Below are 23,290 nucleotides of genomic sequence, written 5' to 3' on the forward strand. Positions count from 1 at the left end.
TATTAAATGATATGAAAAGGTAACAAAGTAATTTAATATTTACCAAAAACTTCTTCTCCTTCATCTAAATAATAAGCTTCGCCCAAAAAACTTGCCGTTACTTCGGATATATGAACTTGCTCTGGTTTACCAGAGGATTCCATTCTAAAATATGAAACAGACATTAATAAGAGTGTAACAATTAATTATACTAGTTTGCAAAAACTTTTGTTCATGATGTGAAACATACTCCTTTCCAAAAATATATGTTTCGTTCAAGGAACAAACAACTTGTGTTATTTTGCTGCACTTACTTGTTCGCCAAGGTGACATCATTACTCCAAACATCAAACTTAACCCTTCTCGTGCCCACAATACCGCACAGAACTGTGCCAGTATGAACACCAACACGCATTTTAACACCTTCATGACGTTGAGCATCAAAACAACGCATGGCATCAATCATACCCAAACCCATTTCCACACAACAAATTGCATGATCGGGTCTTGGTTCCGGGCAGCCCGACACACAGTAATAGCAATCACCCAGTGTAGAGATTTTCTCGCAACCATTTAACGTACACAAATCATCGAATCGTTCGAAAAGATCATTCAAAATTTCCACCAACTGTTCGGCTGTTTTCGTTGAAGACATTCGTGTAAAGCCCACAATATCGGCAAATAATATACTAACATTTTCCATACTGTGCATGTGAAAGGGACGAAATAAAGACTTGACATCATTCGAGGGACGCGGCCGCATATAATGCGACTCTGGCTTTACGGAACCATCATTATTACCCTCAATACCACCTTCATTCAACAACATATCCGCTACTTTAGGCGGCATTACCGAGTGAATCATTTTCTCCTTTAATTGTTTCTCCAACTCCAGCTGTCTTCTGACTAGTAAGTTTTGTCCCACTTTCATAAAAGTACCACGCATTCGTACCAAATTCATAATCAGCACATGCAGACCCACCAAATGCACGCAAAAATGACACAGTATCCTTAAGAATAGAATTTTATAACTAAAGTCTGCAGTGGCTCCATGAACAGCATTTCCAGCCACCACCATATGTGTAACCACCTCAAAGAGTATGGTATAGGAAATTGCTATGGCCGCACTCAACCACAGGGTCATTGGTAGGGCGGTGTATATAAGCAGCACAATTTCCAAACAAATGGCAAAATGACCCAGTGGGCTAAAAGCTCGTCCAGTGTATGTTAGGAATATCAATGATGTGGCGCATAATATTGCAGCTGTTATTGCGGATGTGGCTATGTGATTGGCTCGATAAATGTCCCAGTGTGTGAAGCATATGGCCACGATTGTTGTAAGCGATAGTAGAGAAAAGGAACTTGATATGGGACGCCAAAAATCTTCAGAACCGCCATCCACCAGAAAGTAAAGAAACCAGGCAAACGAGCAGAGGAGTATGTACGAGAGAGTAAATCTGTAAAAATTGGATAAATACGGATATTTAATTAGTTATAATAAAAAGCATGTCCCTAATTTTTTTATATTCTGTTTCATAAAAAAATAGTTTATACTGTGGAAATGGAATACTAAGGATGTCGTAAGATAAAGGTTACTTTTGCAAACTGCTTTTACTAAACTATATCTAAAATATCTACCTATAAGAAAAAACTTAACAGTTAAAAATAAATAATACTGTCTCCTTAACGAGAAAAACAGATATAAATTGATTTTAATTTCGAGTTACAAATTCGCTTGAGTGAAATAATAGTTTAGCCGAGGGATATTTCCATTTCGTTAAAAATATAAGTAAAAATCTATATATAAATCTATGTCGAATTTTGCCAACAAAGCGACATATGCGGGAAGTTTTGCTTTACTTCTTCAATTTGAAAAAAAGTGTCGCTGAAGCACACTGATTGGTCACCGAAGCTTATGGTGAATGTGTTTCATGGGTTTCAACGTGCGAGAGATGGTTTGTGAGGTGCAGAAGTGGTGATTTTGATACGGAAACAAAGATCGCCGAAGTCAGCCAAAAACGTTTGAAGACCAAGAATTGGAGGCACTACTCCAGGAGGATTCATCCAAAAGCAGAGAATTTGGGTACCATACGAATTGAAGCTGAGATACCTTGAAAGACGATTTTGTATGTCAGAAAAGCTTTTTGAACGCTATAAAAGAAATTCGTTTATGCACCGAATCAGTGCAATAAAATATCCTTACATAAAGGATTTTGTTGATATTTACAGATTTTACATAATTATTAACCCTCTAACCCGCAAGAGTGCCTCAAGGCATGCATTACAAAACACCCATTATCTCAAAAAGTAATTATAATTTACAGATTTGTTAACATTTCCTTCGAAGGTCGAAATGCTTTCTGACTTTTAGTTTTTGTTCTGTCAGCTGTTTTGTGAGTTCTTTTTCATTAGTTTTTCAATAAAATCGTAGCATAATTATTGGTTTTTACACCTAAACCGGCAACAATGCCCTGAGGCACTCTTCACCTTTTTGCACCTGGTTATTAAACATAATTTGCAAATTAGTTTCTGATGGCTGTTCTGAGTTTATTGGGTCATAATTACCGTAAAAAAAAATTATTCGACAACTTTTTCTTAGCTTTTTAAAGATTGCGGGTTAGAGGGTTAAATACGTTTTTGAACATAAAAGCGAATTTAAAAATGTTGAACTACTTCAAATTTAGCATGACCATAAAAAAATATCTGTACCAAGTTTTAACAAATTTAGAATTGATAAGATTCGATGCCTTGACGAAAATGTTTATTTCTTCCCAGCTCCAGTAATACTACGGCTTAGACTTGATTATTTTTTAATTATTTCACTTTATCTAGAAAAATGTTTTGCAGCTTAACACAGCAAAAATACTTAAAATCATTTAAAATTAAAACAAAATTAGTAATAGCTTAATCTAAAAACTTAGTCCTGTTTGTTAAAAGCAAATCCTTTAATAAACACGTGCACAAACTCAATCTCAAGCTGTTTCATTATAATCATTTCCATCAACTCTCTGTGAGTTTCTAACACATTTCACAGAGTTATTATTACTAATTAAGTGCAATTAAAACTTCTTTAATAAGTTTTTGTTTGAGCTAAAAATCTCTATTAAAAACGTTTCGCAGGAAGGAAAAGTATAAAATTTCAAGAGATTAATTTAAGTACGTATGTATGTACGTGTGCACTTGTGAATAATAAGGAAATAAACCAAAACCAAGGATAATTAAAAAAAAAATTGTTCAACACCACAAAAATCGATAATTTCCAGTGATTGTTACTAAAACTAATCTAATAGCAGCAATGTCCTTAAATATTTAATGTTCGTTGTAATTAGAAAAATCATTAAATATGTAGGTAATTGGTTGTTTTATATCGTTTGTTATATAAGAAATTATACATATCCATTTACAATTAATAGTAAATGGTAAAGAATGTATTGTTTTTAAATTTATGTCAAGGCTTTTTATATTCAACAGTGTAATTGCTAGCCTACAACAGCAATCGCTCCAAAACTCCAATGTAATTATTTAAGGTGGAGTTATCCGTGAAGTTCAACGACCTGTCGGAACAGATGAACAAAAATACATATCAACGTATCTGGAACAAGACAAAAAAATCACCAGAACAACATTGGGAAAACTTAGAAAACGGTAACTTCAAATATGTGTCTTCAATATCCCTTGATCATCTCCGATGCTCTCCATTCCAAAATGGTCGCAGGTTCTTATAATTGTTTTCAAACCTGTATAAAATGTATCCTTTATTTTCTATTAATGAAATGTTCCTGCATTAAGAATCCCTTTATATTAAAATCAATTGGACTTTATTGGCTTAATTTTAGCATGAATAAATAAATATATAAAATACATAAATAATCGAATCGAAGATTATGATGATATCAACATATTCTGAAACTCCAACTGGATATATGTTTATTTGACTATAGTTTTTATACCCTTCAGCATGAGTGGTAAGTTTGTCATTCCGTTTGTAATTTCTACATTTTTCATTTGCTACCCCACTAAGTATATATATTCTGTATCGTTATACATAGTCAGCGAAGTCGATATTGCCATGTCCGTTTGTCCATCTAACCGTCTGTACGTTGAACTTCCTAATAACTTAAATACATGATTCATACTTCAAAATATCCGCTATAGACCTGGCTCGGCTGCTATTTAAAACCGAGAAAATCGGTTTGGCTGATATATATAATATAGACAATATGGATATCAAATGATAGATCAAAGACCTAATGCCATAGTAAGTCGGACCTACAATGTGTCAAAATCGGGATAAATATTTTTTAAACCTTTTTTTTTAACCAAAAAGTTTTTTTGTTATACAATTTTTTTTACTAATAAATTTTTAATAAATTTAAAAAAAAAATTGAAATTTAAAAAAAAAAAAATTTTGCCATACAATTCACTAATAGTTAGAAAAAAATAAATTGAATTTTTTTTTTTTTTTAAATATATTTAAAATTTTTATTTTCAAATATAATTTGGTGAAGGGTATATAATAGGGCGGGTCGATTTGTTGGAATGCCAAAAAATCGCCGAATTGACAAGGAAAATCGTATTCTAGATATCAAAATAACAAACTTTTTTCAAGGAACCATACCTCTAAAATGAATTCTGATGTTTTGTATTATGACCTAGAATTTGACTAAGTATATTTTTTCAAATTTGTTTATTATGACACGAACTCAATTTTGTGCTTGTTGAATACTCCAACTTAACCACGCTAAAACTATTCGTGTTAATCATTACGATCATTGCGAGCAAAAGTTATGTTGGTTTAAAGTTTAAACTAAATCTTAAAAATAAAGCTGATTCCCATAGACGCATGATTAATATTATTTATTACCTATATCACATTTATATTTATCATACGCTCTATAAACAAAATTTATACACAATAAAATCATGTAAAGTGCCAAAAATTGTGATTTTTTGAAAGCACTAATCAAAACTACTTGCGACTACTAGTTTAATTAGTGAATATGATTATTAAAATTTAGATTTACATTTTAATTTACCATTTAGAAATTAATAATTTATTTCAAAATCTAAAACAAAAGATGCTAAATTTTTAATTAATTGGCATAAATCTTTTTAAATTCGAGATTATGTGATAATGACTTTTAACCTTTGGTAAATAATAAATTTAGCATAAAATTCTGTCTAAATACTTCTTTAAAAAATGTTGTATTGTCTTTCAAATTCTTTGTAATATAGCGGCTTCAATTTATAATTCGGGAACCGTTGAAGTTAGAGGTTAGTAAAGAAAAACATCACTTTTTGTTGGTTAAAAAAGGAAATTCCCATATCTAAGGCCAGGTAACTTATCAAAATAACGTTCTATATAAATCGAACTTAGTGCGGGTAAGTTATCAAAATTTTAAACATAGTTTAGGCATAATCAATGTTTAAAAATATTTTTTTCATATAAAAAAATATTCAAACATTGATTAAGCTTAACTATGTTTAAAATTTTGATAAGTTACCCGCCCTAAGTTCAATTTATACAGAACGTTACAATTAATATACAATTCTAGTAGGTGTACAACAAAGAAATTGTTAAGTCTATCGAAAATCTATTCAAGGTAGATTTCCTAACCATTAGCACTCTATTCAGTGTTAGGTTTGAAATGACTATTATCATTATTACTAAACATTGTATGAGAATGTTTATATTTGCTGTAAAACTTTGTTAAAAAACATTTCTTTAATGTGGTCATAATGATTGTTTGCCTTCAACTTTAATGACAAATACATGTAGAGCAATTAAGTCACACTTTAATTTTGCAAAGGTATTAGTTGTGGAGAAAACTAAAAAAGGAAATAGGAAGTTAGAGGGAAATGTATATTTCCCAAAGTTCTGTAGAATGTTTATTTACTATCATGGGAATATTTCCATTGAACACAAATGGGAATTACATATTATGTGTGACATTTTATATAATTATAATTGTACCAAACAATTATGATAAAAACTGTGTTTAATATTTGGGAAAATAGAGGTCATTAGGTAATATTTGATGGTATTTTCTTATTGATTAGATTTTGATTTTTTTGAGGAATTTAATAACTTTGGTTTCATAACACAATTATAGCATAGAACAAGTCGAATATTTATTTTACATTAGATAGCAATAATATTAAATTCTAGGGAATTATATTTTACACATTGAAACGATGTTTTTAACTCCCGAATTATAAAATTAAGTTTAAATAGTGTAAAATAAAATTAATTTTCTAAATAATTTAAAACTGACTATTTGTACCTGAAGAATATTTTTACAATACAACAACTTTTTTAAGACATACATAAATACTGAGACAAAAAAAAACTTATATACCAGCCACGTTAACTTTAGCTTCAAAAAATATGTCAGATACTATAATTTCTAAAATAAAAATTGTATCGCAGAACACTTCTATCAGAAAAGCAGCTCGTAAAGATAAATGCACAGATTCTTTTTTTTTTAAGTTCAGAAAGTTCCAAATCGCAATCCGTTAAAGAACTTAGATGCAAATGAACGAGCGAAATAAATTAGGACGACATAAAAATATTACAGGAGAAAAAAACGAATGAAATTCTACAAGAAGTTTCTTGTGTCCAATACCAGTATTTTAATATGTAATGAATTTGTACAATGTTTGAATAAATTTACGTATTTTTGAGGATTTTTATATTGAACGGTTTATGTTTTATTTAACTTAATACAAGTATACGTTTTTTTTACTCACTCTTTAAGTACAACTTGGAGAATATTATTTTACATATTGGATTTTACATGTTGAAATCAACTTTCCGTAGCACCTAAATAACTTAAATACATGATTCATACATCAATATGTCGGGAATTCTTTCGGCTCGGTTGCTATCGACAAAATCGGCCCACAAATGGCTGAGATATAAGGAAAAAATCGGGAAAACCTCGATTTTTTATCTATATCTGAATTACTAAGTCATTAATATAGACAATATTTTAAAGTCCATTGCAACGATGTATATAAAGCTATAGTAAGTTGGACCTACAATGGGTCAAAATCGGGAAAAATATTTTTTAACACGAATTTTTTTTTCATCAAAATTTTGTTTGTCATAAATTATTTTTCTAAAAAAAAAAATTTGGAAAAAACTTTTTTTTTTTAAAAAATTAAAAAACAATTTCGAAAAGAAAAAAATTTAAAAAAACTTTTTTATAAAAAAAAAATTAATTTTTGTTTACCTAAAAATATTTAAATATTATTTTTAAGTATAATTTGGTGAAGAGTATCTAAGATTCGGCACAGCCGAATATAGCTTTCTTACTTGTTTATATTTAATAAAGTTTTCATTGAATAATTCAAAAGTTACATATCGTCACCGAAAGTGCAAAATAACAATATCGAATGTCTGGTTGAAAAATATAAATAACTTTAAAATAATATAAAAAGAAGAATCTTAATCCGGAAATGTGTTTGTTATTATATTTAAAGATTTAATAGGAGAAATTGAGTTTATATCAGAGATAATTTCATATTGCAATTGTTTTTTGCCCATCAATTTTTAAATTGTTGAAATGATATTATGTTGTTTTGAATTTTAGGTGGCGATATAAATTATGCAAATTTATGGCCCAAAATTACATCATTAAAAGGATAAACAATAATGAAATATATACACATAAATGTGTTCTGTATTATTTTCAAATTTATGTTTAAATATCAAGGCTTTTGCCAAATAAAAGTTACGACATAAACAATTTTCTGTAATTACTCGAAGTTTTCTTTTTTTTTTTGCTTATAATTTAATTGATGATTATTTTTGTTAATAAATAAAAAAATCCATTAACTAGATTATTTCGATATGTATTAACGTCTTTGTTTACTTCCTTTGTAAACATATACACTAAATAAAAACATGGCCCTGAAAATAATTTTAGTAAGAAATCTTAACCTAAATAAACAACAATCGACCGCTAATGATCCGAGACGTTTACACAGTAAAGGAAAAATATGAAGAACGACAAAAGTTTAGAAGACCTTGAATTTTTGAAGTATGTAATTGGAAATGAAAATGGTAGAAATTGTAAGAAAGCTAAATAGTTTATATTTAAAGCTTGACAAACAGCAAGGTTTTTAAATCATAAAGAAATAGAGAAAAAAAACTGGAAATGAACAGTATAAATTGAATGAACATTAACAAACTAGGCTATCAGTGCAAAAATGGTGTAAACCCAAACCATTTACGTATTTAGGGGTATATTCAACTTACACTACTTTTGGTACATTACTTTGTTATATTATGCTCTATGCAAAACCGATTTTTCGATTGAATGATATTGGTAATGTTAGGACTGTATGTAACATCACAACAGCAACAAAAACAATTGTGGGTTACACCACTTTCGCGCTGATGGCTTCATATAAATATGAGTTTTTCACAAATACATTCTGCTGAATTTATTGTCAATTTACGTAGGTTTATAACTCTATGTTTTAAACTACTGTTATTACAACTTCTACATATTCAAATGTGTGGATTTGATAGTATCTTTAATATGTAACGGAAACCTACCCCAACAGTGCAAATGTTGTCTTATTATGCTTAATGTTTAAACTTTTTAGAAAATTTCTAAATATCGATTTAAGTTTTAAAGCTTATTGCTCATAAACAACATTAGTTTTGCTGGCATTGTCAGAACTTTAAAGGAATGCAAACTAAATTTTACTTATAAATTAAGTGAAACCGGTTTGTTTTGTCTAAAAACCTGGTTTTTAATGACAACCATTTTTCGCTTATTTATCGGCCATTAATGGTCCGATTTGCTTAAAGTATTCTTGACAGAATTAAATTTTACTGGCAATTGTTTCGCTCATAACGTCCAAACTTTGACCGTTGATAGCAGACATATTGCTGAAGCTACATCTGTCTAATTGGCTGATATAGTGTTCAACAACACGTGCAAATGATAAAATTGTTTTATCAAAATGGATGTTATGTTCGGATAACGTTCCCTGCGCTTCCCTTATTTTACGATACGAATCCACATGAGATCCAAGAGCGTCCAATGCATTCCGCTAAAGTCACTGTTTTTGTTGTGGATTTTATTTTCAAATATATATTCAATATTTCCAAAGATTTTATACTTTGTTAAAATGCTTCTATATGCATATGGGAATAAAAAAAAACATTTTGTTTGAAACAAGCCATTTCTCAGCATTAATGTTAACTTTATGACTTAACTTTCAATACATGTTGTTAGAGTTGTCGGTGTTGTTGTTGCTGCACATAGCCTAGGTTTTGTTGCACAAATACACACACACTCATACACACTTTTATATCTATGACACACATGCACTAATAATTCTAATCTCTGGTGTTCTTTTCCTTAAACAAAATAACGAAACTAAACAAATGCCAACGACCTCCTGTTGTTCTGTGAAAATTACAAACACGCAGAGCAGTGTACAGTAGTGTTGTAGATCGCGAACGCGAACAACTACAATAATAATAGAAAACAACAACATTGTAATATTGCAGCAGTATTGAAAAAAAAAACAGAAAACAACCATAAACTATAACTTTAACAACAACTACTTGCACTTGTACTACATCCCAGTCAGCATTTGGAAGAATGTTTGATGACTAATCACCGAATCGTATTTGAATGCTTTTAAGGATCGAAAACTGATTAATCAGTTTCGCGCTTAAAAAATTAATCGAAAATGATTCCCATTAAATAGAAGAGCTTAAATAGAAGATCTAAAAATTGTTTCTTAGTTTAAAACAGGACTTTTGATAACCAAAATTGGTTAATCAGTTGCACTCTTTAAAATTTATTCCAAAATGATTTATTTAACAAAAATAAGAAAATATCAGCATTCAAAAATAGATCATTCAGGTGTTCCAAAAATTATTGTATACAAAATTATTTTGTAATAATTATACTTCATGCAATTGTAAATTCAAAAATTGTTTGATTGAAAATTGCCTAATATAACATTAGATTTCGGCATTGATGGACTACCGCTTTTCAAAAGCAGCAGTAAACTAGTTTGGCCTATACTTGCCAGTATTGTAGAAGAAAATTCTGTTAATTCCTTATTAGCGTTTTTGAAGGAAATTCAAAACCAAACTGCACCAATGACTTTTTTGACTGGGATGCAGTGCATGTGTGAGCAGCTTGTATGTGTTAAATAAATGCTTTTGGTGTTTGTTATTGGTTCACATACTGCAGTCATAACAAATGAAACCATAGTGCAAAAAATATATATCCTTTAACATGGGCAACAAACTTTTGTATACACATAGACTGCCACAACTCTGGGTACATGTGTGCTAACAAACTTTTATACATTAGGGTTGACTCAATAGAAAGTTGTGGATGTTCCAAACTAAAATTAAAGTTCAATTCATTATAAGATATCGTTTCTTATAATCTGGATCAGTATTTGGTGAGCTAGATCAAAGGATAAAAAGGTCCTTCTTTAGGGTTTTTATATTTTTCTCATATTTCTTTCAAAGGAAACATTTGAAATTTTTTTATCATGTGAAAAGTCTTTGAAAAACGCCTTCAATGCCAATATAGTAACTCCAATATAATTCCACCTAAACGTTTTTTCCGTTTTTCGAAATTCAATCTTATTCCCGATATGATGTCAGATACGGCATTGAAAGCGCCTTTCAAAGACATGTATTTCAAATGCTTTCTTTGAGAGAAATATGAATGGGATGTATGAATTAAAAATTCGCTATTTACAAAGTTTTTTTTTGCTTCGAAATGTCGAATTTTGTGCCAACAAAGCATCATATGCGGGAAGTTTTACTTTACTTCCTTAATTTGAAAAGAGTGCCACTGAAGCAAACCGAGTGTTTCATCGGTTTCAACTTGCAAGACATTGTTTGTTCGATTCAAAATTGATGATTTTGAAACGGATTACAAATATCGTCCAGGCCAGCCAAAAAACTTTTGAAGACCAAGATTATGAAAAGCTGCAATTTAAAAAAGTTTGCGAGCAGCAGGATTCATCCTAAAGCAGGGAAATTAGGTACCACACGAATTGAAGCTGAAAGATAAAATGTTTTTGTACCGAATCATTAACTGCAATAAAAAATGGAATTATTACGATAACCCGAAGCGCAAGAGATCGTGAAACCCGGCCAACTAGTCGAATCGATACCAAAACTAAATATCCATGGCAATGGTGATGCTGTGCATTTGGTGGTACCAAAAAGGTCCAATCTATTATGAACTGCTGAAATCTGAACAGACTATCAGGGAACCTGTACCGAACGCAACGGATTTTTTTTAAACGAGTATTGGCCGAAAAATTACCAGTATATGAGGCCATACATGAAATCGTAATTTTCCATCATGACAACACATGTTGAAATACCTATTAAAAACCATTTAGAATGAAGTGGTTGGGAAGTTTTGCCTCACCCCAGTCCAGACCTTGCCTCTCCCAACTACTATTTGTTTTGATCGATGCAGAACGCTCTCTCTGTGGATACGCTTCACTTTGGAACAGAGTATCCGGTGAGGAGTTCTTTTGGCTCGGAATCCATATGTTTCCAGAAAGATGGGAAAATGTCATACTTAGCTAACAATGGCCAATACTCAGAGTATATTGTATACATGTTTCAAAATAAAATCTAAAAATTTGAAAAATTCCTCATTTTTAAGTCATACTCTCATATTTTCTTCCCTATCTGATGTTAGCATGAGAATTATGACACGGAACTGAAAGCGCCTTCCAAAGACCCTTAACATGATATCAATATTTCACATTTTTCCTTTGAGAAAAATATGTAAAAACCATAAAAACGATAAACAAGAATTTTCAGAAATGTTCTCCGTAAACAATCTAAGCTTTAATTATAGTTTGAAAGATCGACACCTTGTTTTTCCTCCATAAAAACGGGACAATCCTAATGGAGATGTAATGTAAGTGTAATACAAAAACATCGTGAAGCCAATATACTCGCATAACAACTACAAATAGTGCCACTATAAACAAAAACACATGAAAGATATTAGTCTGAAAAATTATTTAAATTTATAAATAATTGCGTTGGCAGTTTTCAAACAAGTACGATTTGTATTAATATCATATGTTAATTGAAAGCTGTACAATTTTCATCCAAATATACTCCAGATTTCAGTTGTTTTGTTTAAATTTCGCCCTTAGAAAGTAATTTAAAATTAACATGTTTTATTACTTTAAAACAACTTTTCAACCTGCCTTCTTATTTACACCACCGCTGCTGTATCGCGTTTGTGTTGTAGTTTGGATATTGTTTTTTTTATTATGGCCTACAGTTGAAAAGCCATTAAAGCATACAGCAACTTTTTTGATGGCAGTTTTTCTTAGTTTTTAAGCAATAAAACAACGTTAGTGGAATTAAAATGACTTGTTTCACTATTTGTGGTTAACTATCATAAAGTGTGCTCCTGCCTTCATTTTTTTCAAATATTGTGGCCTGACAATTCTCTCACCCTCCTCAAAAAAAAAAATTGTCTCAAATAAATTCGTCAACTTACCTGTATCTCATTCGTACGTGCGAAAATACACTGGTCTGATATTGGCCCTCCAATACAGCCGAATCGAATTTAGGATCTAGCCATGAATTGGAGGCAGCACGTTCAAAGGCTACGGGTAACATGACGCTGCAGCAGGAATGACGACGTCCGGTTTGACTTAAATAGGTTTGTATGTGAGGAGCTAAAGCGATTTGTATGTCATCGGTGGAATTGTTACGACTGTCATTGGCCAAAACACCAGGTGGCATGGCGGTAAAGCTGACTGATTGTCGACGCGACTAAAACGAGAACAATAAAGAAAAATTATAAATAAAAACTTGTTAAAGAAATGCTATTAATAAGATATTTTTTGTGTGTATGTATGTGGTGTAGAATGAGTGAGTACATTGACGTATGATGTATGTTTATTTTTATTGCTCATACGTCGTGTTAGTTAAAAGTTATAATTTATTACTTATACGTGAGGTGGAAGTTTTTTTTTATTTTATTGGGAACAATTTTAGTGTAAATACTTAAGTTTAATTTAAAAGCAAATAGTGTAAAGCAAATGTTGAAATATAAGTTTTATTTGTATATTAAAGTTTAGTTGAGAAAAATAAAATTTTTTTAACCAAAAATATTTTTCTTCTTAAGCTACGATCTCCATTTTGTCGTTGTATATGCAGATACTATAGTATGCTGTTCGCGTTAATAGTTTTTCTCATTGGGCGCAAAAGTTATTCTGGTTTAACTTTGAAAATTTAAAAGATTTCTTAAATATAGAACTTTTGTTTAATTAGAATTAACATTTTTTTTGAGACAATTTAGCTATCAGCTGGAAAATTCAGATTTGTTACCGAAAAGGTACCGCACTACGCGCATTTGACCCGTTTAGTACATTTTTTGTCTCTCTGTAGAAAAAACATATTTCTTTATTAATTCCTTATTAATGGATGGGATTTATAAAAAATAAAAACATAAAAAATATTTTTGTAAGAAAAAGTACCAAAGTTCCAAGAGGGATCAATTGTACCCCGTATACGTTAAAATTTCACAAAAAGTGCCAAAATCCATTTGAAATATTTTTAGAAGGACAAAAATTCAATTTAAATTTTATTTCTAAGATATGGGATACAAACAAGTAAGAAAGTATTGTCGATCGGTATACTTTAAGGTGGGTGTTAGACTAATATTTTTGAGCGTACAAACATCTGCATAAACGCATAATACGCTCCCCACAAAACTGGGTTTTCGCTCGTTTTATCCTCTTGAAAAGTATAACCATCAAAAGTACCACACATCTGTCCACTTATTTTTTGCATAAATTCAGATTAAGTTGGAGTTAGTTACGGAGATGTAGAGATACCGACTTTAAATGTTTTTACCCATTTCCCCCTTTAAGATTAGAATTTCCAAAAATCCCTTCTTAGTTGATATACACATCGGGAGAGGTGCCTATATACAAAATTCAAGACATACAAATTTTCATAAGTTCAAAATTTGTAAAAATGTTTGTATCGAAAATGGACCTAAAGTAGTGTTTTAGGTTCTAAAACCATCTTCATCGAACTTCATTTCTTTCCTCCTTCCTTCCTTTTTAATGAAACCGGTTTGGAGCTCATCGGAGCTTATAGCGGATATAAGTAGGTAGAAACATTTGTTGTGTTTTATATATATAGATTTAAGATACATTGCAAAGAAAAATGTTTAATGTATATTTTACTGAATTCATTACATTTTAAGTTCAAACAAATTAAGCTTGTGAATTAATTAATTGATAGAATGGTTAAGAGATTTAACATGATTTTGAAAATGAAATCAAAAATTAATATCTCTCATAATTTAGCCGTATTTGTGAATTGACTTATTTATATACATATGAAATTCTTATTGTAGTAATAATATTGTGAATTTTAATGAAAAAAATTTAGAATATTACATCTGGCATAAATGATGCATTTATTCTGACTTTTACCGTTGTCTGTGTTCTTTTTAAAAAAAATGTAGTTTGGTAAAGGTATAACGTGTTCTTTTCAAATAATGTTGCCCTAAAACCCCGAAGATATGCTTCACGTTTCACCCTCAATTTTATCAAAGGGTTAGAAATGCAGCACTTTTTAAACAGCAAAATGTATAGTTTTATAACATTTTGAAGGTAAATAAAAGAAAATGCATAAATGGTAATTGTTTTTGTTCTATTGTGATTGTTAAAAATATAAAACATTATGAGGGTATGGGTAATCTTTAATAAATGGTACAAAATATGTAACAACATTTTGCAACATTTTGTGTCAGAAAAGAAAACGCCATTATATTACTAAACAATACAAAAATATTCTAAATCCTGGCTATCGAGGATCAGTAGGATAAAAACTAATTTATATTCAAAGTTGTGTAACAAGTGTTTAATACAAGCAACTCTTCCATCATATTACAAAATTTTGTAAATTAAATAACATTAATTAAAACATTTTTCATTTCATTCTAAATATACCACAATAACTGACCCATTTAGTTTTCTCTTATTTTTCAAACTATTATTTACTCTAAAATCTAATTAAATTGTTGGATTTTTGTTGTTGTCGTATTTGTTTTCATCACAATTTCTGTAGTTTCAGCTTATATGGTTGAGAGACCAAAACAATTAAAAACTGTGGCCTTATGATTTTTATTTCCTCTACCATACATACGCTGGTTTTATACGTTTTTGCACACTAGAACATTATTAAAAGAATTTTGCTAGAAATAATGAAAACATATGATGATGTTGCAGCGTGTGTTGCAGTTGCAACAATTGGCTACACACACACATAATAAAAATCAACTGAACAAATACTAGAAAATATGAGTATAAATGTGTATGTAACTATTTCAATTAGAATGTTTCAATAGAATTTTTAAATAGTTAAGAGCAGCAATTGATTTGAAAACAGATTTACATGCGTTTATTAGCTGTTATGATAAATAAAGCTTAACTTTAATTTACTATAAAAGGGCATAATATTTAAAATTCTGTTTACGAAAATCAATGTCATATCAAACAATTAACGCTTAAAGCTATTTAGCTGACCATAAGTTTGTCCTTGACCATCTATACTTTGTAGTTTTATCAGGATTTCAATTCTTTCATCTCATACTCTTCGTTTTAATAAAAAATCTTACAAAATAGTTATTGAATTGCCTTGTAAAAGCTTTGAGCAATTTAAAAGTTGTTGCATACTTTTTGCTATTTAGTACTTTTTTCATCACAACTTCTGATATTCAGGGTACTTAAAGCGTAAATATTAGCAACGATTTTAAACGTCTTAAATAAGATTTCATGCTTTAAGAAAACTATAAATTCTAAAAGTTTTGCTAAGGTAAAATATCATATATGAACAAAGAAAATTCCTGACAGTACATCACTAGCTAAATGATATATGCGACACATGTCCTTGATGCAATGACATAAGATGACAACACACAGTGGGGTTAATCGAAAAAAAGTGTTAATCAATCTGAAGTATTTAAATGATGTATGAACGAATCGTAGAAGAGGAAATAGGCTTTCAGATCATAAAATTTGTTAGAATACAAGGTGAGATACAGGGTGTCAAAATCGATCAACTCTTGTAAAAATATGGACTAAATTCAATGAATGCTATAAAGCAAGCGGGAAGCTTCCTGTTTAATTCACTAAGTAATCTCTTATAAACTCCAAAATAAACCGTAGAAGTCGTGAAAAATAATTAAAGTAAAAATTTTGAAATGAGTTTGAAAAATGGCTCAGTTTTGACAAAAAATATTTTCTTAAGTTATCTAACAAAACTCAATTTAAAGAACCTGACCCCATTCGTTTCATTGCTGTCTTTACTTTCTTGCGTGTTGGTGCGCCTTCTTGTTCGGAGTCTGTATCAGATGAGGATCTGTCTTCAATTGTTTTTGATTAGTCAGTTAACTTAAATTTTGTGACAAACTCTAGGAGCAAACTCCCATCGGGACCGTACGACTTTTGCGACCACCATCAAAATATCGCGTTTCAATGGGCATGGCCAATTGATGGAAGTGCTCGCGTTGTTAGCTCCAAAACAAAAAATAGACAAAATCTACTAGTTTTTTGTCTAGTCTAAATGTAGTATTTCACTCAAGGAAAGCCAAAAATAAAGCTTTCCATTATTGACTATGTTGTAGCCAGCATTGAACTGGCTTTGATGAACATGACTTTGCTATATTCTGACTTTTAGGTGGACAAAATTCATGAAAAAGCAAACAAAAAAATAATACAATTTCCCCAATACTTACTAACTTCAAATCGATATATCTCGATTCCTAGACCTGACCCAGTAAGCTGAAACGCCGCTGATTTGAGTTGTCTTACAGTGTAATTATTAGAAGTCGTTATTTATTTGAAAACTTTAAATAATATTTAGAGGAGCAAACACGAATATAGGAATCTAAAATGATATTACAATAGTAATAGGCTTTTGAAATTCTGCCTGCTGTTTGGCTTAGAGCCAATACTTCGAAAATAAAACGTAGCTTTCCTTAAAAAAACATTTGACAAAAATCCACATTTTGCCAAAAATCGGTAGTGTTAAGGGAGTTTTCAAAAGGTAAAATACAAAAAATCATTTAAATCGGTCCAGCCATTTGGCTGTAATTAATTGTGGCCACAGCAGTGTCTAAAATATGTAAAAATATTTTGTAAAATTTGTGAAAAGATTAGTAATTTATAGTAATCTATAACTATTTAATTCCAATATATGGGAACAAGTACAAAGTTTAGCTGAAACTACTTTCCTTTTGGTATAATTTTATATTTAATTTAAATCGAACATCGACAAAACCGAAAAATCGTAATTTTATCTGAGATTTATCAAGAATTCATTCAATTGTATATTAATTTACAGTTTTTTCTTTTAAAATTAAACAAGATTTTAATACTTACTCTCATACATAAATATATGTAACTATAATTAATTCTAACATAATTACAAAAAAACTCTCTAATGTGGTACTTTAATTACAACATTTCCTTAAAGTTTGTACCCAGCAACACTCTCGGAACCACACATGCGAGTCCTTATATAAGTGCACACTCGTAAAGCGGAAAAAAAATCTTAACATTTACACAGTGTTGCTTCCTTAAGCCAATATTTTAAGTGTTTTTTTTCCTCTCTCATTTTCATTTTTATTTCAAACATCTAAGCACTCAAATGTTTGAGTGCATACAACTAGGGTTGTCAACTATTCGAGTTTTATTTTATTGGAATACAAGTTCATAATTTTTTAAAATTTCTTTGATTAAAATATTATTCGAATAATTTAATAATTATTCGAACAAAATTAACAAAATTGCAAATAGAGCGTCCAAAAAACCGAAGAATTTAAAAACCGGTTTCAGGTTTAACCCAAAAAAATTGTGTTTTTGAAAAAACCGGTTTTGAAAAACCCAGTTAAACGGTTAATCGGTTTATATTAAATTTTTATTCAACATGAAATAGGTCTCCTTAAATTAATTTTTATTTGTAGACGCTAATAGAAACTGTGTTTTGAATTGTGTACTAAATCTTAGGAAATTTAGCTTTTTTGAATATTTAAGGCTCTATCTTTTTGCAAATATAAAATAATTACGCAATATTGTATAATTTTCTTTAAAATAAATCAATATTTTTAGCTTTAGAAAATATATTTCATTATAACCGGTTAACCGACTTACAAAAACTGGTTTGTCAAAAAACCGAAAAGTTTAAAAAACCGAAACCGGTGGAATTTACCGAAACCGGTTTGAATGAAGATGTTAGATAGATTGCTAGATAGATTGCTACATTTATATAGTATTGTCCAAATTTTAGTTTGAAACTTTTCCAAATATTAATTTGAAAATATATTTATTCGATTACTTGATTAATCGTTAATTATTGATCGAATAATATTTTATTCTGAATTGAGAAATTTTATTCATATCAATAAAATATATATTTTTTCCTCGATTATTCGAATAATTTTTATTCGAATAACAACCCTACAACCATACATTTGTGTGTGTATGAGTGTGAATGCAAGTGTTTTTGTTGTTGTAAATGTGCTTGTGACATTTAATATTTTTATTGCTGCAGTTTAGTTTTTGTTGCAAATTGTTAGTGTCGTAATTGCTTTAAGCATGGTTGGTGTCATTTAAAATGCTTGTTGTTATTGCTACTGTGTGTTTTTTTACATATTTTTTAGTTTTGTTCAGTGTTTTTAGTCCCTTTTGACTTCTTGTGCACGTGTTAACAGTTTTTTTTCTTCATATGTACTACGTATTTATCTTTCCCCCTGCCACTTATGGTGCCAATATTCTTTCTACGTATGTTCCTAAATTTTTTTTTTGCTTTGATGTAAGTAAGCAAATGTTGTAAGGAATGTTATTATTTATAACTATTTTGTTTATTATTTTCTGAAAATAAATAAAAATAATGTCGACAAATTTACATTTCCAGTTTTTTTTTCTCATATCGACACAAAGAAAAACTTTATAATAGTATCGTTAGTTTAGATTTAAATGTGACAGTTGGAAATTATTTACCAATGATACGTATCTTTGGGGAAATAAACTAGCAAATTGTGTTGTTTCCCTTTTCTTTTATATGAGTATTTTTTTTATTTGCAAATAAACAAGAAGAAATAAAGATGTGGTTGCGATATGATCAGGGCATTGGAACTAAGCAATAGGAATTTGATCTATTTGTGTGTAGCAGAAAACTATCACTTATTTTAGACAAATTATCAAATTTAAAAAATGTTATAAATTTCACAAATTCACAGCTGAAAACAATCACTTATTTTAGACAAATTATCAAGTAAATCATCAAAAACATTTTTTCTTTAAAATTTCAATAATATATTTTGTGAGTGATTTTTTAATGGAGCTATGACCAATTATGTAGCAATCTGTGCACCTTTTGTTTAATAATGGACCAATCGCCACTTTAAGAAGATTTATATTCGTTAAAATGATATTCAGAAATGAGCTTTGTATGGGTGCTATGACCGATCGCCATGAAATTGGCTCGAGTGATTTCTTTCTATTGAACTTATCTGTGTATATTTTTTTCTGAATGGCAACATTTTTAAAAGATTTATGGTCGTTGAAGTAATTTTCGGAAGTGGGCCTTATATGGGAACTATGATCAATTAAGAATCGATCTTCACAAAATGTTTAGGTTTGTATATGGGCATTTCCTGGGGTCACGAACGTACAAAATTGCTGTATTTTGTTCTATAAATATGAATATTCTTGATTCTAAATCACTTAATTATAACTAAATATAAGTGGTAATTTGAATAGATTGTTGATTTATCTTTGGTTTACTTTAATATTTTTCAAACAATTTTAATAGTTTTGGAAATGAATTAATAAATAGTATTTTTATACCCTACACCACCATAGTGGGGAGGGTATAATGTGTTTGTGCAGATGTGTGTAACGCCCAAAAATATTGGTCTAACACCCACCTTAAAGTATACCAATCGACTTAGCGATTCGATTAAGCGATGTCCGTCCGTCCTTCCGTCTGGCTGGTTGGCTGTCCATGTAAACCTTGTGCGGAGAGTACAGGTCGCAATTTTGAAGATATTTCGATCAAATTTGGCACATATAATTTGTTCGGCCCAAGGACGAAGCCTATTGAAACTGGCTGAAATCGGTCCATTATTTCACATAGCCCTCATACAAATGTCCTCTCGAAATTGGACTTTATCGGTCATAAATGTTTAATTTATATATGTATCTACACAAATTTCGCTCCAAATAAGTTTTATGTATAGAAAATTCATGTCACCAAATTTTGTAACGATCGGTCCATAATTAGTCACAGCTCCCATATAGACCCGTTTCCGAAAATCACTTTAACGTGCTAAAATCACTTACAAATGTTGGTATATACACAAAATTCAACATAAATAACTTTCATATAGACATAAATCACACGACCTAATTTCATGGTGATCGGTCCATAATTGGTCATAGCCCCCATATAAGGCCCACTTCCGAAAATCACTCACTAATATAAATTATTGATATTTTAAAAGAAAAATATTTTTACTCATTTACTTGGTGTAGGGTATTATATGGTCGGGCTTGACCGACCATACTTTCTTACTTGTTAAATATTGAAAAAGGAAAAAGTCACATCACATTTTTTAACTTATTGAGCTAATGTGGGTGCACTTTATATGAACATTGAAGTAGAGATATGCAAAAGTGTTAAGTCTACTTTTTCTAAAATTGTTAAATTATTATAAAAGTGAAATGTTTCTAAAATTGTATGAATTATTAGTTTATTCATTTAATTAAAAACTAGCTAAAACCCTGTTTGCTTTGCTTCCCGTATCGTAATAAAATAAAAAGTTTAGAGTTAAAAAAAAGTATATGCTAAATTAGAGAACTGCTATTCGACATTTGTAAATAACTGTTTACTTTGTATGGGAGTATGTATGGACTCACCTCCTGTGCCGATCCCTGGTGATTTGGAGTTTTTGATATTTGACTAAATAATTACATATGTATATTAGGGTTTTCATAGGATTAGCATGAACATGAATTATTCAGGCATATATTTAAAATCTTTCAATACCATAAGCTATATACAATATTTAACTATTACTTACTACTTATTCCTTTAAAATTTGTATATCTTTCTTTAATACCCTTAAAAAACATTTATCACAAAATAAGTATTATATAAATACCTCAAGTATTAACGAGCATTTTTGGTCAATCATCGAGCTGTTAATAATTTCATACTTAAGTACATATTTCAAAATTAAATTGTCACCATCTTAATTGAATCCCCAACAAATGTTACCTAAATACGCCTGTCACCAAAAGGTGTTTTATAATTTTTCACACTCATTAAACTTGAGAGCCTTTCATTCTGTTGTGAATAGAAACAATAATCATTTTCAAATATTATTGTGCACATCGTCAAGGTCACGACAAGGCAATGAAAGGTCTCTGACAATTGAAGCTTAATTAAAATTTACAAATGAAATGACAACTTTTCATTTATTTCGTTACTTTTGTTTTATTATTATTGTTTTTTATCGTATTTTTGTTAAGTTGGCAAAAATGAGAAATTAACTTTTCTTGACTTTTCTTTCTTACTAAATAATATTTATCTCTCGTTCTGGCTATACCACTTTCAATATTGACAAAATAAACAAAAATAAATAAAATTATTTTTAAAACTTTTATTTTTTATTTTTACTGTTCTGATAAGATTGTCTCCCCCAATTGTATGTGAAAGTATAAACGAGTATGATGTATGATTTGTAATTCACCATAGCAGTATTAATGTCGACATTACGTTCGTTATATAGACAGTTCAAATAAGCGCACAGGTGAGGGATTAAAATGCATTAATAGCCGACAAAAACTCACAAAAAAAAGTCTCATGACTGCTGAACACATTTATTTCTTTTATTTATTTATAATGAAACTTTTACAGTTTAATGAAGAAAATTATTACGGTTTTGTGGACAAGTTAGTTGTGTGTCTCAGGAGAGGTAAACAATTTAATATGTTTAAAGACAACAATTTTTGGAAGTATTTAAAGGAATTTTTTGTTTTCAAAATTGGAATGACAGTAGCAGGAATGATCCATCCCAAAGCGGATAGGAGTCGATACATAATAACTGTGGTAAATTTCGTTAAAATTGGAAATGAGACACAAAAGTTATCTGTGTAGAAATAATTTGTAAGTTTAAGGACAGAGTGAACATAAAGACGGCAGAAAAAATGTAAACTGCTCAGACGTTAATAAATAAATAGTTAATTATAAGATTGTAATGTAGACATTACTAAACTACTTCTAAGTAATGCAAATGGTATGCAGTACCTTTGTTAATCACTAAAGCCACGTCAGTGTTAAGTTTTTGATAGTTTACTTTTTGCTCTACTGTATTTACAACAGTTTATTTTCCTCATCTCTGTCTGTGTTAGCATATGTGTGTCATGCAACCTTAACTCTGCCAACAAGTTCATTATGAATATATTTATATTTTTCATGTTATTTACATTATTTCTCTTATTTTCTTTTATGTACAATTTTGTTGAAAACTTTAAGCTTCATTGGTTGCAATACAAAAAAAAAATTTAAAAAAAACTGTTGGGCATAAACGGCAGTGGCCACCAGAAATAAAATACAAAAATTCATATAAATAAAAAAAAAACAAAAAAACTTATGCCGACGAATAAAGTTATAAAAATATGTATTTTTTTGTTTATTTTACAATTTGTAACTGCAACTAAACATGATGTTACAGGAATATTTTTTATTATAGTTCGTGCATTCATTTCATGTTTTAAAAGAATGTGCCACATGTACTCAACCACATATGAAATTTTGAGAAGAAGAGTTTAAATCAGTGGTCGCCATAATGATAACATGTTATGCACTTTTTTCTCTGTTGTAATCTAATGAGCTATTTATTGTAATTTTTGTTTTTTAATTGATAATTTTATGATCGTTATTGTTTACACCAATTATGTTTGGCCTCTGGTGGCTATAGGTGCCGACCACTGATTTAAATGTTGAAGGCATGCAACAAAATATATTTTTAAGCTGAAATATGTTAGTTTAGTTAACTGTTCTTAGCAATATCCCAGCATGCAACTAGTTTATTTATTAGCTACTAAATGCCACCACCAGTTACATATCAATAAACTTGTAATGAGAATTTAGAAGGCGTCAGTGAACACTACTGAAACTGAAATTTTAGAGAATATAATATTTTTATACCCTTCACCTTCGTGAGAAGGGTATATATAAGTT

At 29.8% G+C, this 23,290-nt stretch overlaps 1 protein-coding gene across 1 annotated transcript in view; it reads right to left on the reverse strand.

Moving 5' to 3' along the window:
- Positions 1–23,290, reverse strand: part of Ac13E (Adenylyl cyclase 13E) — a 162,189-nt gene that overhangs the window by 4,475 nt on the left and 134,424 nt on the right. The window contains exons 4-6 of the mRNA XM_065508642.1: positions 12,516–12,793; positions 294–1,436; positions 44–144 (exon numbers count right to left, since the gene is read on the reverse strand). Coding sequence (XP_065364714.1) covers positions 44–144; positions 294–1,436; positions 12,516–12,793 — 1,522 coding nt within the window. The remainder of the gene's footprint in view (positions 1–43; positions 145–293; positions 1,437–12,515; positions 12,794–23,290) is intronic.

This window comes from Calliphora vicina, chromosome 4 (assembly GCF_958450345.1).
Source record: "Calliphora vicina chromosome 4, idCalVici1.1, whole genome shotgun sequence".
Taxonomy (NCBI): domain Eukaryota; kingdom Metazoa; phylum Arthropoda; class Insecta; order Diptera; family Calliphoridae; genus Calliphora; species Calliphora vicina.